Source organism: Camelus ferus, chromosome 2 (assembly GCF_009834535.1).
Source record: "Camelus ferus isolate YT-003-E chromosome 2, BCGSAC_Cfer_1.0, whole genome shotgun sequence".
Classification (NCBI taxonomy): domain Eukaryota; kingdom Metazoa; phylum Chordata; class Mammalia; order Artiodactyla; family Camelidae; genus Camelus; species Camelus ferus.
Genome location: NC_045697.1, coordinates 2,086,308 through 2,100,007, shown reverse-complemented (window position 1 = coordinate 2,100,007; position 13,700 = coordinate 2,086,308). Strand labels below are relative to the sequence as shown.

General features: G+C 53.3%; 1 protein-coding gene across 9 annotated transcripts in view; it reads right to left on the bottom strand.

Moving 5' to 3' along the window:
* The window catches only part of RGS12 (regulator of G protein signaling 12), a 113,523-nt gene that overhangs the window by 36,551 nt on the left and 63,272 nt on the right, over positions 1–13,700 (bottom strand). For 5 of the 9 annotated variants that reach the window (XM_032493091.1, XM_032493097.1, XM_032493109.1 and 2 more), the window contains 2 exons: positions 10,055–10,076; positions 1,904–2,020 (listed from right to left, as the gene is read on the bottom strand). In XM_032493091.1, coding sequence (XP_032348982.1) covers positions 1,904–2,020; positions 10,055–10,076 — 139 coding nt within the window. Of the gene's footprint in view, positions 1–1,903; positions 2,021–10,054; positions 10,230–13,700 lie in introns of those variants that run through there. The other 4 variants (XM_032493105.1, XM_032493114.1, XM_032493124.1 and 1 more) reach the window with 2 other exon arrangements.

Below are 13,700 nucleotides of genomic sequence, written 5' to 3'. Positions count from 1 at the left end.
GCGAAAGCACCACACGGGATTCCTGGAGTGCCGTCTCTCGACCAGCTCAGACAGAAGTGAAGACGACTCTGGAGCTGCCAGCGACCTACACACTGGCTGCCAAATGTATAAGAAAACACAAAAGGCCTGGAATAACCAAAGCAACCCTGAGCCCACAGTGCCGGATCTCTAAACGCACCACAAAGCAACAGTCATTGCGACACAAGGTGCTGATCCAATGACAGAGACCAGTGGAACGAAGACAGACCTGCAAATATATGATTACCTGATAAAGGTGCTGCTTCAGTTCAGTGAGGAAAGGATCATCTTTTCAACAAATGAAGCTGGGTCAACTGGGTCTCGGGGGGAAAATGAATCCTGTCCCCTAACTCACATCATATTAAAAAACATCAGTTCCAGATGGTCAGAGGTCTCAGTGCGAAAGATAAAACAATGACGGTTTTACCTGCATGATCCTGGGAAGGGCAACGCCTGCTCTAAGGGGACATAAAAAGCATCCCCAGAAAGAGCAAATGATACACTGGATGAGATTAAGATTAAAAACTTTTGGTCATCAAAATTCACTGCGAAGAGAATGACCAGGTAAGCTGCAGAGGCTCACCTGAACACACAAACCCAATGCAAGAATCATCTCCAGGATATATTTTGAAAATGTTCTACAAATCAATATGGAAAGTAGATGCTCTGATAGGAAAACAGGCAAGTCTCGTGAAGACACTTCTCAGAAGGGGACACTCAAGTGGCCAAATCACACAAAAGGTGTTCAACCCACCAGCCACCAGGGAACCGCACACTAAAACCAGAACCCAGGGCCCACCCACCTCCCCAGCAGTGAACTGAAAACAGACGGCAGGACATGCCAGCGACGTGGTGGCCAGAGCTCTCGGGCACTGCTGGCCGGTGTGTCCACTGGGGGACTGTGCCGGGGCCCCGGCCAGAGTCACTGCAGCTCAGTGTGCCCAGGAAACACCATGACCCAGCCTGCCACAACAGGACTGGGTGCAGGTGTCCACCACTGTGACTGCAAATATCACCAACAGTAGGGTGGACACGGGAGCAGGGGGGAAAGCAGGCACCACACTCCACATGTAGCACGAGACTCACATACCAGCGCCACGTGGCACCCAACGCAGACGCTTGGCGTACATGGGGTGCAGATCCCTTCTGCAGAGTCCCCTTTGCAGACAAAACTCATGAGAGTGTCAGCGGTCAGGCTGGTGGTCAGCTCGGGCGGCAGGGCTAGTAGGGGCCGGTGACACGGGTGTGGGCCGTAGGAAAATTCCTGAGGCCACACACAGATGGCGTGAGCTTCCCACGTGTCGGTTGTTCTCCAAGAAAAAGTACTCATTACTTGAAGAACAGTTCTATCACGATGCATCTCAAGTGTTTGAATAAATTGTATCATGAAACGTGAGCAGAAGAAAGGAGCAGCCTTTCTAAATTAGCATGGTTTCGTGTCAAATGTAATTTGGGGTAATTAAGTATTTAATTATACGGTTGTTAGCTACATTTCTTTCTAGATCTGTTATCTCCATTTGATATATTCAAACTGGTCACCGCGGCATCTGGGGGCTTGTCACCAGGAAGCAGGGGGGCCTGTCACAAGTGAGGGCATCCTGTGCCATGTGTCCCAAGCTGCCCATGGGCTGGCAGGCGGGGCACCGTGCACACATGGACCTGTCCGAGGGTGGGTGGGTGACCGACCCTGAAGAGCACAGGCCTGAGAGTGGAGGCACCGAGTCTGGAGCAGAGCTGGCACGGGGCACGGGCTCCACTGTCCTCACCTCCACCTCCCGCCACCAGCAGGGCCACACAGGGAGCACGGCCAAGCCCAGCCTGGGCCGGCACCGGCCTCCCCGTATTCCAGCCACCTCCTCACGGTCAGCTCTGGAAGCCCACTCACCGTTGATGTCAGTGACCTGGAGCTCGACTGATGTGAGCTCACTGGGGAAACAGTGAGTGGTGTCAGGACTGTCAGATGTGGCTGCTCTCACAACGTCCCATGAAAGCTTTTCAGCACCTGGGAATCCAGAGAAAGGGTCGCCCAGATTTGCTCTGGTACAGGAACCCTCCTGGCTGCAGCTGCACAGTGACCAGCGTCCCGGGCCACCAGGAACCACACACACAGCCGTCTTCCGGAGCAGACCGTGGTGGAGGCTCAAAGAGGGGCAGGTCCCCCCGCCTCCTGGCCAACCTCCAGGCTGCCCGCCTGCAGACTGGGCTGCACCTGCTCGCGGGGCTGCAGCGAGGCAGGAGTGAATGTGTGCGCGGCCCCGGGAGCCCCTGCCCACAGCTGGGCGCCGTCGATACCACCAGCACCAGCACCGCAGCCTCCCCCACCCGGAGGAAGCTCACCTTTAACAGTCAGCTAGCGTGCAACGATGCCTCTGGGGTTTCCCTACGTGGTGCTGGACAAGCCAGACATCCCTCCTGAAGCGGCAAGCTCTCCCAGATCCCCTCCCATCAGGGGAGGGGCACTTCCTCCGGCCCTGGGGGGTCCCTATGCTGGTTCCTGGAGGGAACCAGGGACCGTGTGGGCGGGAGACAGGCTGAGTCATGACACACAAGGAAGTCAGTAGATGAGTTTCTGGGACAGTCAGGGTGCCATCTCATTGTTCATTTCTCTAGTTCATTCTGATGCTGTGACTTTTCAACTGAACACTAACCTCTCCCAGAACAGAAGGGGCACGTGAAGGCAGTCGAAGCTCACTGGGCTTCAGAGCCGGTGTGCGTCATCACGGCTGCTTCCGTGTGCTCGGTGCTGAGCTGGGCAGTGGGCGTCCCGGGGCCAGGGCTGGGGGAGAGAGCCCGGCTTCTCTGGGTTGCGATGCAGCTTTTAGCTTACAGGTAATGGGAAATCACTGAAGTTCTTCATGCAAGGGAGTGTTGTGACCTGAGCTTTGTTCTGAATTTTACAGAGCATATCCTACAATTACAGTGAAAAAAACTGTATCACAAGAAATCTGTGACTGGCTAATGGGGTAACTGGGACAAGACTTCACCCCTGCCACATATTACTATAAAACCAGGCAAAACAGATGAAGCAGCAGCTTTCAAAAATCGGACTCTGATTCCTGATGGAAAAGAAATCAACAAGGTGAGTCCCGGATCACCCAGCCACCTGCCAGGAGGCACTTGACAAACCGCAGCACCCAGAAGGGGAACCCAAATCAGTTACAGCCTTCTACTGAGTTGAGAAGACAGAGATGAGCATTAGCCAAGGCGAGGGTAGCTGGAACTTGCAGGTGCCAGTGGAGAAAGGACTGCAGGAATCTCAGGTTGTGCACACACGGGGTGCAACCCAGGAGGCCTGGCCAAGAACAGCTGGGAGCTGCAGCTGGACAGTTCCCAGGACCCACACGGGGCCAGGAGACTCCTGATCCACCAGTTCTTGCTGAACACCTGCCCTTCACACACGTGGGGTCTCCCGAAGCCCCACAGGCTTAAGGAATAGGACTAACCGAGCTTACAGTGAAAGCTGCTTTAGCCCTGCCCTGAAAAAAGCCTAAAAACAAGCTTCAAAAGGATCAAGCAATCCACAAGCAGCTTAGCTGTCAGTGAAAACAAACCCATACTCTTCAAAGGAAGACAAAGTCCTGCACCCAGTCGAAAGCCACCAGCCACGCGAAGATGCAGAAGAATGTGACTCATGACTAGGAGAAAGACCAGTCAGCAGAATGGACTCAGGAATGGCAGCAAGGATGAGTCAGCAGACAGACCTGAAGACACTTCGAGCTGCTGGAAACATGCTCAAGACTTTAAATGAAAAGCATGAACACATGAGGACAGAAGTGAAGGCTATAAAAGATCCAAAGGGGCTGCTAGAGACACAAGTAAATCTCTGGAATGGACAGTTCTCAGGATGGAGCTCGCAGCATCTACAACACTGCAGAGGAGCAGAGCAGTGAACCTCAAGACAGAGCAAAACAAACTACGCAGCACGAAGTACGCGGAGGGAAAAGAGGCCAAAAAGAACAAGGCTCAGTGCCTCGCAGAGACGCTCCCGCAGTGGGAGGGGGTGAACAACGCCTGACCCCAACACACCCCAAACAGCAGGCAGACGGTAAAACCAGCCCAAGACTCATCATCATTAAGTTGCTGGAAACCAGCGAGAAACAGAAAATCGTAAAAGCTTTCCTCTAAGGAACGCCCAGGGACACGCTCCTTCCCTTTTTACAGTTTTCCCAAATCTGCACAGAAGCTGCCTAGACAAAGCCCCTGACAGAAGCCACTGAGCCCTCCCCAACCTCAGGGGCGACTTTGAGACTTTCCCCCTAAATTACTTGCCCAATTAGATTTCCAGTCCACTCTATATAATACTTTCTCTCAGCAACTTTACACATATTCTCCTGGGAGTGAACCTAATAAAAATTTCAGACTATTCTGAAAGTCCTTAGGTGAGAAGCTTCAAACATTTAAAACAACATTAACTATTTGAGTAAACTCTTTACTGACATACAATACATACAAAAAAGGGGCACAAGGCATAAGTAAACACTCATGCAAGCGGCTCCCAGACCAGGAGGACCCACATGGGCTGGACTGTGGCGGGAGCTGCCACAGGGAGATGCCCCCGGGCGGTCACAGGGCTTACTAAGCAGTCCTGGCACTGCTTTTCACACTAAGTTCCCTAAGAAAGGTTTTCCCTCCAAAAATCAAATTTTCACTCCCCTTGGAGTGGGAAGGATACACCTGCTTCCAGGCAGGGCCACTGGGGGGGGGGGGGGACAAGGAACAGACACAGGAGGGTCATGAAGGGGACCTCCACGGTGACCGCAATGCTCCAGGGAAAAGGGCTGAGGCAGAGATGCCCACATGTCAACAGACGCGACCTCTGGGGGGTGGGGGGGAAGGCATGTGGTCACTGGTTTTATTTCTTTTGAACTTCTGTTTGCTTGAAAAAAAATTCACAACTATGAAGACTTACTAATAAAAACTCTCTCCAAATATCTTGTAGAACTGGAAAGAAATAAGTACATTGGAAGGAATCTTGGCAGAAATCAAGCCTCCATACTTTGAAAAACTAAAATCTAAGTCTGACTAGTGTTTACAAATACTTAGTACTTCGTACCCTATAAATACACTATGTTTTCTGGGTATAATTTTTAAGTTCAAAAGCAAACCATAAAGAATGTGATACATTAAACAGACTTAAAATACAGACTTCTGGCTACAATAACCCCCTCACACAGCAAATTACAAATGAACATTCCATCTTACTTTTAGCAAACATCTCTGAAAATGTGCAAACAGGCTGCACGGTTTTTCTGACGAGGAGATTTTGTGCAAATCCCATGGCACTGCTCTGAAACCTCTCCATTTCTCTTTCTCGTTCATAATTTTATGGAATGCGAATTCACTGGCCAAAAACACTAAAGATAATAACATCTTATATTCAACAGACAGAGGCCGTTTAACTCCCCAGTTAACAGGGGTGTGACTGTCACTGTCAGGGCAGTAGCTCTGAGGGCCCAGGAAGCAGTCTGCCGTGGTGCCTGCTCCCGCCTGGCGGTCCCACCAGGCAAAGGGAAGATGCGACGAGGCCCAGAGTAAAGATGAAGACACAGATGGAGGGAGAACGGCATGCCGGTGGGCTTCCCCCGTGGCCCGGTCCCCGCTACCGTGAGGTGAGCTGCTCTGGGGGCAGGATGCTGGCCACGCTGGAGCTTCCCGGAGGAGCCAGCAGTTTCCAGCGAATGACCAAAGGCAACAGGCGGCTTTCTGTGTGTTGCATTTATTCCCTCATGCAGGATGGTGTTAAAGGAGAGACCCTGCAAACCCCAGACACCTGCTGTGATAAGAGTCACTTCTGGAAACCAAGTTGACCGTGAATGTAGAGCACAAGGGAAACAGAGCCAAGAGGCAGGCCCGGATGGGGAGCGGGGGTTGGACTTGGGCAGGAGGAGGGACCCCAAGCCTGGGGGTGGGGATCAGGGACCCCACCCTGGATCTGGCCCTGACCGTGCCCACCAGGGTTCACGCAGTGTCCAGCAGGGTTGCAGATGGGCAGGACCCAGAAAGACACTCAGCCCTGGCCAGGTGAGTGCAAACTTCTGGGAGAAGGGCCCTCCTGGGCCCTGGGGAGGGAGCAGCCAGACCCAAGACCACTCGCACCCTAGCACCAAGAGGAGTAGGTGGAAAGGACTGGAAAGTTCTAGTCTATGACAACCCACTTTCTTCTTCCTTTCCTGCTGAAAGTTCTATTTCCAAACAAGACAAAACAGACCTGCTCCCAGCAGCATCTCGGGTGAGTATGGGCGAGTGAAGGAGTCACAGACTCTCCTTCTTCACATCCACCACAGGCGGGGGTGGGCCAGGGGGACAAAAATCAGCCACAAATTTAGCAAAAGCAGCCAAAAAAAAAAAAAAAAAAAAAAAGAGGGCACAGTCTGATGCCAGAAGCTTCAACCAAGAAAAAGAAAAAAGCCAACAAATGATAAGAATAAAAAGGTTTTGACAGGCTCTGCACGTGACCCACCGCTGAGAACCCATCAGTTGTCCCGGGGAGGAAGGCATACCAACAAAACCCTGAGCGTTCTTCTGGAGGCGGGTGGCAGGGCAGCTCGGGGGACCAAGGGGAAGCCCTGCGGGGAGAGCCCAGCGGGGAGAGCCCAGCTGGCGCTGCGGAGGTCGGCACCGGGCGGAAGGGCACCAGGGCTCAGCACTGCGGCCTCTCTGGGCTCAAGACGTCAGTGCCAGAAAGCCCGGTGATGAGGACCAGGCGGGCTGCTGACACCTGCAGACGGGGGGATGCGCTGAAAGACAGGTGGACGGATGGGCGGACAGATGGGTAGGTGGGTGGGTGGATGACAGAAGGTACACGATACGCAAAAAGCAAACACAAGGTCTGGTCTGGAAGAAGACGTAGCCTAGAGAACTTTAGAAATTCTTCAAGTTCTAAGAGAGAAAGGGGCCAATGCAAAGATGATTAGACCAAGTGAGGACAAAAATCAGTACTATTACAAAATGAATAGAAAGTAAAAAAGAAGCGAGATATGTCTAAGAAGTTAAAATAATGACACAGAAAAAAGACTTTTACAACCAAACTGCTTTGAGTAGAACTGACTGACTTTCTCAAAGAAGCAGAAGCGAGCCCCGCGGGCTCTCAGCCAGTTCCCTGGCAAGGGGGGTAAAGAAGCAGAGGGCCTAAACTTCCTGGCAGCCTGGTCGTCCCTGGGTGTGGGAGTTGGGTGGAGTAGGGGGATCCTGGCAACGCTGCTTGGTGCAAAGTTAAAAAAAAAAGAAAAGAAAGAAAATAGGAGAATAAACTTTTATGACAACGAAGCTGCGCTGTGCCCGACCCCAGGTGCAGGCTGCTGGAAGGCTCTCTCCCCTCAAGGCGAGGTCTCAGGCCCCCACCAAGCTCCTGCCGCTGGGGGTCTTCAGCGTGAATAATTTGCCACGGGGCAGATCAGCACCCTTTGAGCCTCTCTGAAGTGCCGGAATGGTCTTCCTTTCCTCGGGGCAGAATCTGCCCCCGCGCTCACTTGCCCCTGGCTTGCCCTCCAAGGACTGACCCCCACGCCTGCCTTCACAGGGTGGTCTCTGGCTTGGGGCCCCTCTCCCTCTGCGGGCTGGGGGGGGGGGGGGCGGCTGCACACAGGGCACCGGGCAGCCCCCCGACAGGGCAGCCCCGGAACCGACCGCACGGTGGGAACAGCTCTCATAAGAGGACAACGTGGGAACTGAACACGGCAGTTAATGACTCCAAATGAGCTCACTGACGAGGTTAACTGAACCCAAACTATTTCTGGGTGAGCGCTTTATTAGTCACCAGGACTAGGCCGGGCGGCTCGGTGGAGGCAGGCCCAGCTGGTGAGGAGGCCGCTTCCCAGAGCTGGCTCCTGACTCACCCCGGCAGCGCAGGGCGCCCCCCTCACCCCAAGGAGCTGGCGCTGCGGGAGCTCCGGGCCCTTGGGGACCACAATCCCCAGCCCAACACAGAGTATGGAACATCTCGTGTGGAGAGAGACACGCTCCTGGGTCCCCTCAACCAGTCTCCATCCCCCGCTGGGCAGGGGTCCACAGCAGGGTCGGGGGCACCCCAGGAAGCAGATGTCAGGACCTGGAGGGTCTGAGGCTGGAGCTGGGGCTCTGGGGTGAGGTGGGGGAGGCCAGGGCCTGGCCCTGCCATCAGGCAGACCTCAAAGTCTGAGTTCCCACTTCAGCTTGGTATCTACGTGACCCTCTTTCTGCTGGGGTGTTTTTACGTGTAAAGACAGCAGAATATAACACATTCCTCCCAGAACTAACATGCAAATGAAATGAGATGAGTTTTTCTTCTTACTTATAATCAGAAAAGAAACTGAAGGTGGAAAGATAATAAAAGCATAAATAAACTCCATAGAATACATGTAACTGTCTGGCCCAGTTCCTGATATTCACGGTGTGCTCGTGAAATCATGACCATCCCCAGCCTCTGTCACAGAGGGGCCCACCAAGGGGAGGGTCTGTCCCCAGGGGCACTGGGTCTGAGGTGGAGAGGAGGGGCGGGGGGGGGATCCCCCATAGGGAAGGGGGAGCCACTGCCACCAGCCAGGATACCACTTCCTTAGAAAGGACACCCAGGCCTGTGAGTCGGGGACTTCCCACACTTGGGAAGTTTAGCTTTTTAAAAATTACAAAATGGAATATATAATCAAACTCCCTGGGGTTCCTGCATCTACTGCTGACAAGAAAACTTTAGAGATAACAGAAGCTTAATATTAATGAGTAGACTGATCATATTAAATACCCTCAAATTTCCAAATTTCCTGCAGAAATGAATGCCTTCTACCAGAAAAGGCGACTGAGCACAGGGTAGAAAGGGCCAGCGCAAGCAGAACACTGTAAAAACCACTTGCTTTCAGCCTGGGTTTGGTTACAGGTCTTAATTAAGGAGGCTTTCCCACTCCTAGCTTAAGACTGATTAAATGACATGATTACCATTGTAATAAGATATGTAACATCATTCTTTTATTAAAAAATACGTCCCCAAACACAAACCTAAGGATGTGTCTGGTCTCAGCCTCAGGTACCAGCACATCTCACACTTCCCACGCTGGACCGACAGACAGAGAGCGACCAGCTGCGCCTTCCAGGCCGGCAGACTCGGGCCCCACCTGCCCTCCAGGTACAGGGCTCCGGCCTGTCCAGGCACAAGCAACCCTTCCTAAGGCCCGTGACTGAAGTCATCAGTTGTAGGACAATAGAAAGTGTCAAGAAAGCGACAGTCAGTTTCTCTTTAACTCACAATAACGAGAGTAACCTTGGACCCCATTACTTTCCGCAGCTCTGACAGTCCGTGGGGCCCACAGCCAGTAAATAAATGAAGTAAAGTGCTCTTACATTTTCATAGACTATAAAGCCCAACTCCCAATAGAAAAGAACAGAGCAATCAAAAAGGTCAAAAAGCAAAGCAAAACCTGTGAGCGTGAGGACTTTGACAAGCATTAGAAGAAATGAGGAGCACTTGGAAGAACGGGAGATTCTTAAACAATCATTGAACTAAAATGATAAAGGTTACATCACAGAAATATCTTCAGTGAAGCAGGACAACGCTGGCCCTTTCCTTCTTGGGTCGGCCTCAGTTAAGAGAATTCCCACGCACAAAGTCATTTAAAGACAGAGTTTTGATTCCTGTGAATTCATTCCACTACACTCAATTCAGCTATTAAATTTTAAGGTAAATTTAGCAACTGAGAGTCTCACCCGAATTTCCAGAATTGCTCAAATTCAGCAAGAGCTTTGACAACTTCACTCATGCTGGCTTACAAGCTGGTTCTGCAACAAGGCAGAGCGGGTTGTAACTTGCCAAGCACAGGTACGCGCCAGGCCTCGCCAGGCGTCGTTATCACACTGCACACGTCCCCCAACAAACCGCTTCCCAAACACGCCGCGGGCACTGGGAGAGACGGGGCCCCCGCAACTGGCCCTAACCCACCCCCCCAAGCACTATGGGGTACGGACAGGCCAAGAAAACATCATTTACTCATGCTTAATAGGAAATACACTTCTACAATTTAAAAGCTTCATTAAAAATAATAAAAAATATACATCAGAAAGTGTGACTTACCACCATCAGACACAGTTGCAGACTGAAAGAAAAGAGAGAGAGACATGAGTTAATGAGGCCTCATGACAGGTCAGGAAACAGCACGTGCACGTGAGGAGCAAACCCAGGGACTCCAGAGGGTCTGAGGCTCGCGGGCAGTGTCCCGGGAGAGCTGCCACCTCTCCGAGTCCAGAGTCACTTCCAGTTCCGGAGTGAGCCCCGCCCAGCGGAGCCGGGGCCCAGGAGGGCGGAGGTGCCCGTCTTCACTGAGCAAACCCCAGCATGTCCGACAGCCGGGCTTACTAACAACCTCGGTGCAACAGCCTTACGGATGTCAGTCTAACCGGCCCCGGGTCAAAGAGGTAGGGCCCCCGCCCACAGTCCAGCCAGGGCCCATCAGCACCCGTGCCCGGGGCCCAGGCCCGCCCAGAGTGGGGATACAGCCCCCAGTGATGGCAGAGCAGGGGTGGCCCCCAGCCCACCCGGGCCTCACCAGGTGGAGCGGGAACAGCCCCGAGCAGGCAGGCGTGGGGGGAGCTCCAAGCAGGGGCTGGAAGAGGCGGGAGACTCAGGAGAGAAGGGGTGCTGATCAAAGGCCTAGGAACGAGAACCCAGGCACCGGGCAGGAGGGCAGGTCCCGACCAGAGGGGGTCGGCGGCGGAGGGAGGTCCCAGGGCGACAGGCACTCAGTCACTGAGCTCCGAGCAACTCACAGAGGGGACATCTGAGCAAGACCACCTGGGGACACACATGCAGGTGGGACAGCTCTGAGGCTTTGGAAGGTCACCCCCAGGGAGAGACAAGACAGGGAGGGAGGGAGAGGCTCCTGAGAGGTCGGGACGGGGAAGAAGCCGGGTGGAGGAAGGCAGGGTGTCAGCGGCACAGACATCAAGAAGCCTGACCTGTGGGAAGGGGGCCGGGTTCAGTATGGGGGGGCCGGGTAACTGGCCACCTTCCATCGCTGCCCAGCGGCCGCAGAGGGGCTGCAGTCTCCCCAGGCCCATCCCCCCAGGCCTCACACGCCTTCCTCTGCAGACGGAGGGGAGACGGGGTCCCAGGGCATGTGGGAGGCTTGGCCGACAGAGGGGAGCAAACGGGGAGCACCTTCCCAAATGCCGGGCCTCCCCAGCAAGTGGAGGTCACTGTTTTTTTTAACTTTGGATTGAAGTGCAGTTGTTTACAATGTTAGCTTCAGGTGTACAGCAGTGATTCAGTTATACATATACATACATACACACACATAATTTTTTCTAAGAGGTCATGTTTTAAGACCCCTAAGGCTAAAAGCCAAACCAGCAAGGTCCAGAGGTACCCCGGGTTAGCCGGCCTGCAGTTAACGCCCCCACCACGCCCACCACGGGGGAGTGAAGCACATGCCTGTGGTCTGGATTCTGAGAAGAGCCGCCCATGTCAAATGCACCCCCGGCTCACTGCTTGGCCTTCCCATCGCCAGCACCAGAGCCCCCAAACCCTGTTTCCCAGCCTGCATGGAAGATGGGGGACCCTCTCCCATTTCGAGAAGACCTGGTCTCAGCCCCTCACCTCGTGGGACTTACACCTGCAAGACCAGAGAGCCTCCTGCCCCAGAGGGCCCGTCCTCGGACAACAAGAACAGGGCATGTCACGGCGAAAAGCATCCTGAGTCCCAGGTAAGAAACACTCTGGAACAGGAACTCAGCACCTTACCAATACATTTTTCCATGTAAAATCATATGCTGTTGTGTTTCCAGCTTTTAAACTGTTGTCTTGCCAGACAGGCAGGCAAAGAGCAGAGCCTGTGAGCCAACACAGCCATCAGCCCTCGCCCACCGAGGGTCCGGTTTTCCCTTCAGGAGCGGGGTGGGTCTCCTCCCCAGGCTGACAAATGCTCTGGGAAAGCTGTCCTTCCCATGCTCACAATACATCACCGCCAGTCGTGGTATAAACTAAATAATATCAAAGGTACATTATTCCCTTGAGATGATGGGAAGAAAATCTGCCCTGGCTCGTGGTCTCCCACCTCCGCTCACGACCCGTTGTCCCGGCAACCATCTCTATCCCCACCAGACGTTAGTCTGAAAGTACAGTTCCACGGAGACACGCTTTAATGTCACCCGGACATAAACCACGGTCCTCCTCCGAGTTTACACACTTTCAGAGAAATAGGTGATGACTTCTTAACCGACTACTTAGTCTGCAAATAAGTTCCCAGTAACATAATTCTTCTGTTTACCGGCTAACGTTTGCTCTATTTATCTGCACGCACACCTGGGAGAGACGGAGCTGGTACCAGGGCAGGCACGTCAGGGCCCTCCGGGTCCTCAGCCCTTGTGAGAGGGGCCCGGAAGCAGGCCTAGAAGCACATCACAGCGGACTCTTTCTAAGGGGAGGTGAAGCTGTCAGCACACCGCAGTGACAGGTGCCGCCTCGGGGAAGGGTGGCCGGCACCGGGCATCAGGGTGGACCGGGGGTGCAGGCAAGCAGCCTGCTGGCAGCAGGCGGGGGAAGGCGGGCAGCTCCCAGGTCATCTCTCCCGGCCTCGGGGCTGATGCGTCCAGTGTCTGACCAAGTTACTCTTACACCTAGTTTGCCTTTTTTTTTTTTTTTTGAGCACATCCTGGCTGATGGGGGAAGTCCAAAAAGGCAAAACTTCAGAAACTCCCATAGAGAATTCCGAAAGCACACCCCCCACAAAAGGCAAGCAGGACTGACCGCAGCTCAATGTGACTACAAGTCGGCACTCCCAAATTTCTTGCTTAGACCACTGTAGGCTTTTATGAATTAAAACTTGACACTCCTCATGTTTGTTCTGAAACCCAGTATAACTTGTATGAATACTGGGTTTTCATTAGCTCAGACTTCGTCAGTTCTTCCCAAATTCCCATGTGGACATGCTATACGTACAAAAATCAGACCTGCAAAAAACAAGCTGCCCATGAAAAAAGGTCCCAGAAAGAGCGCGTTTTCTATGCTTACGATGTAAACATAGACCATAATGAGCAGCCCTGAAGAGGTCTGTACTACGTCTCCAGGACTAGAGTTCAACTCAGCGTAAGCACGTCTGTCTCACGAGAACGCGCCAAGTGCTTTAGATGTGTTATTTAAGGTCGAACAGTCCCCATTCCTCGGGTCTGCCTCTCCAGCCGGAGAGTTCAGTGGACAGTGATTTGGATTTATTCCCAGCAGGATATCTGTTTGGACCGCACGGCCTGAGGAAAAGGGACAGTGCCCCGCGGCCCATCCCCCACAGGGTCCACAGCTGCACAACACCGTGCACGCGCACACACACACACACACACACGCATACCACCCCACTCTTTCCAGCAGTTTCAACCAAAGAGACAAATGGACGTAAGGCTCACGTGGAGGCAAGGAAAAGGCACTGATTTCTAGGTTCAAACCGTGATGTTCACAGCAGAGAATTTCTGTGGTCCCAAGTCAGTGACGACAAAAGAACGAAGGAACCCCGGGTGTGTTCAGTGCCACCCAGAGACAACAGGCCTAGGCCAGGGACGGAGGGCAGGGCGGCCACCGCGAAGCCCCCAGAGGCTCCTGCAGAGGGAGAGGGCATGGGATGGGGCACTGAGGGGAATCTGTGTGTCTCCTTTCAAAGTGTGTGTGTCCCAAAGAGCTCTTCAACTTCAATAAAATCAGAAGAAGCCAAGATCCCATAATGGCAGCTAATATT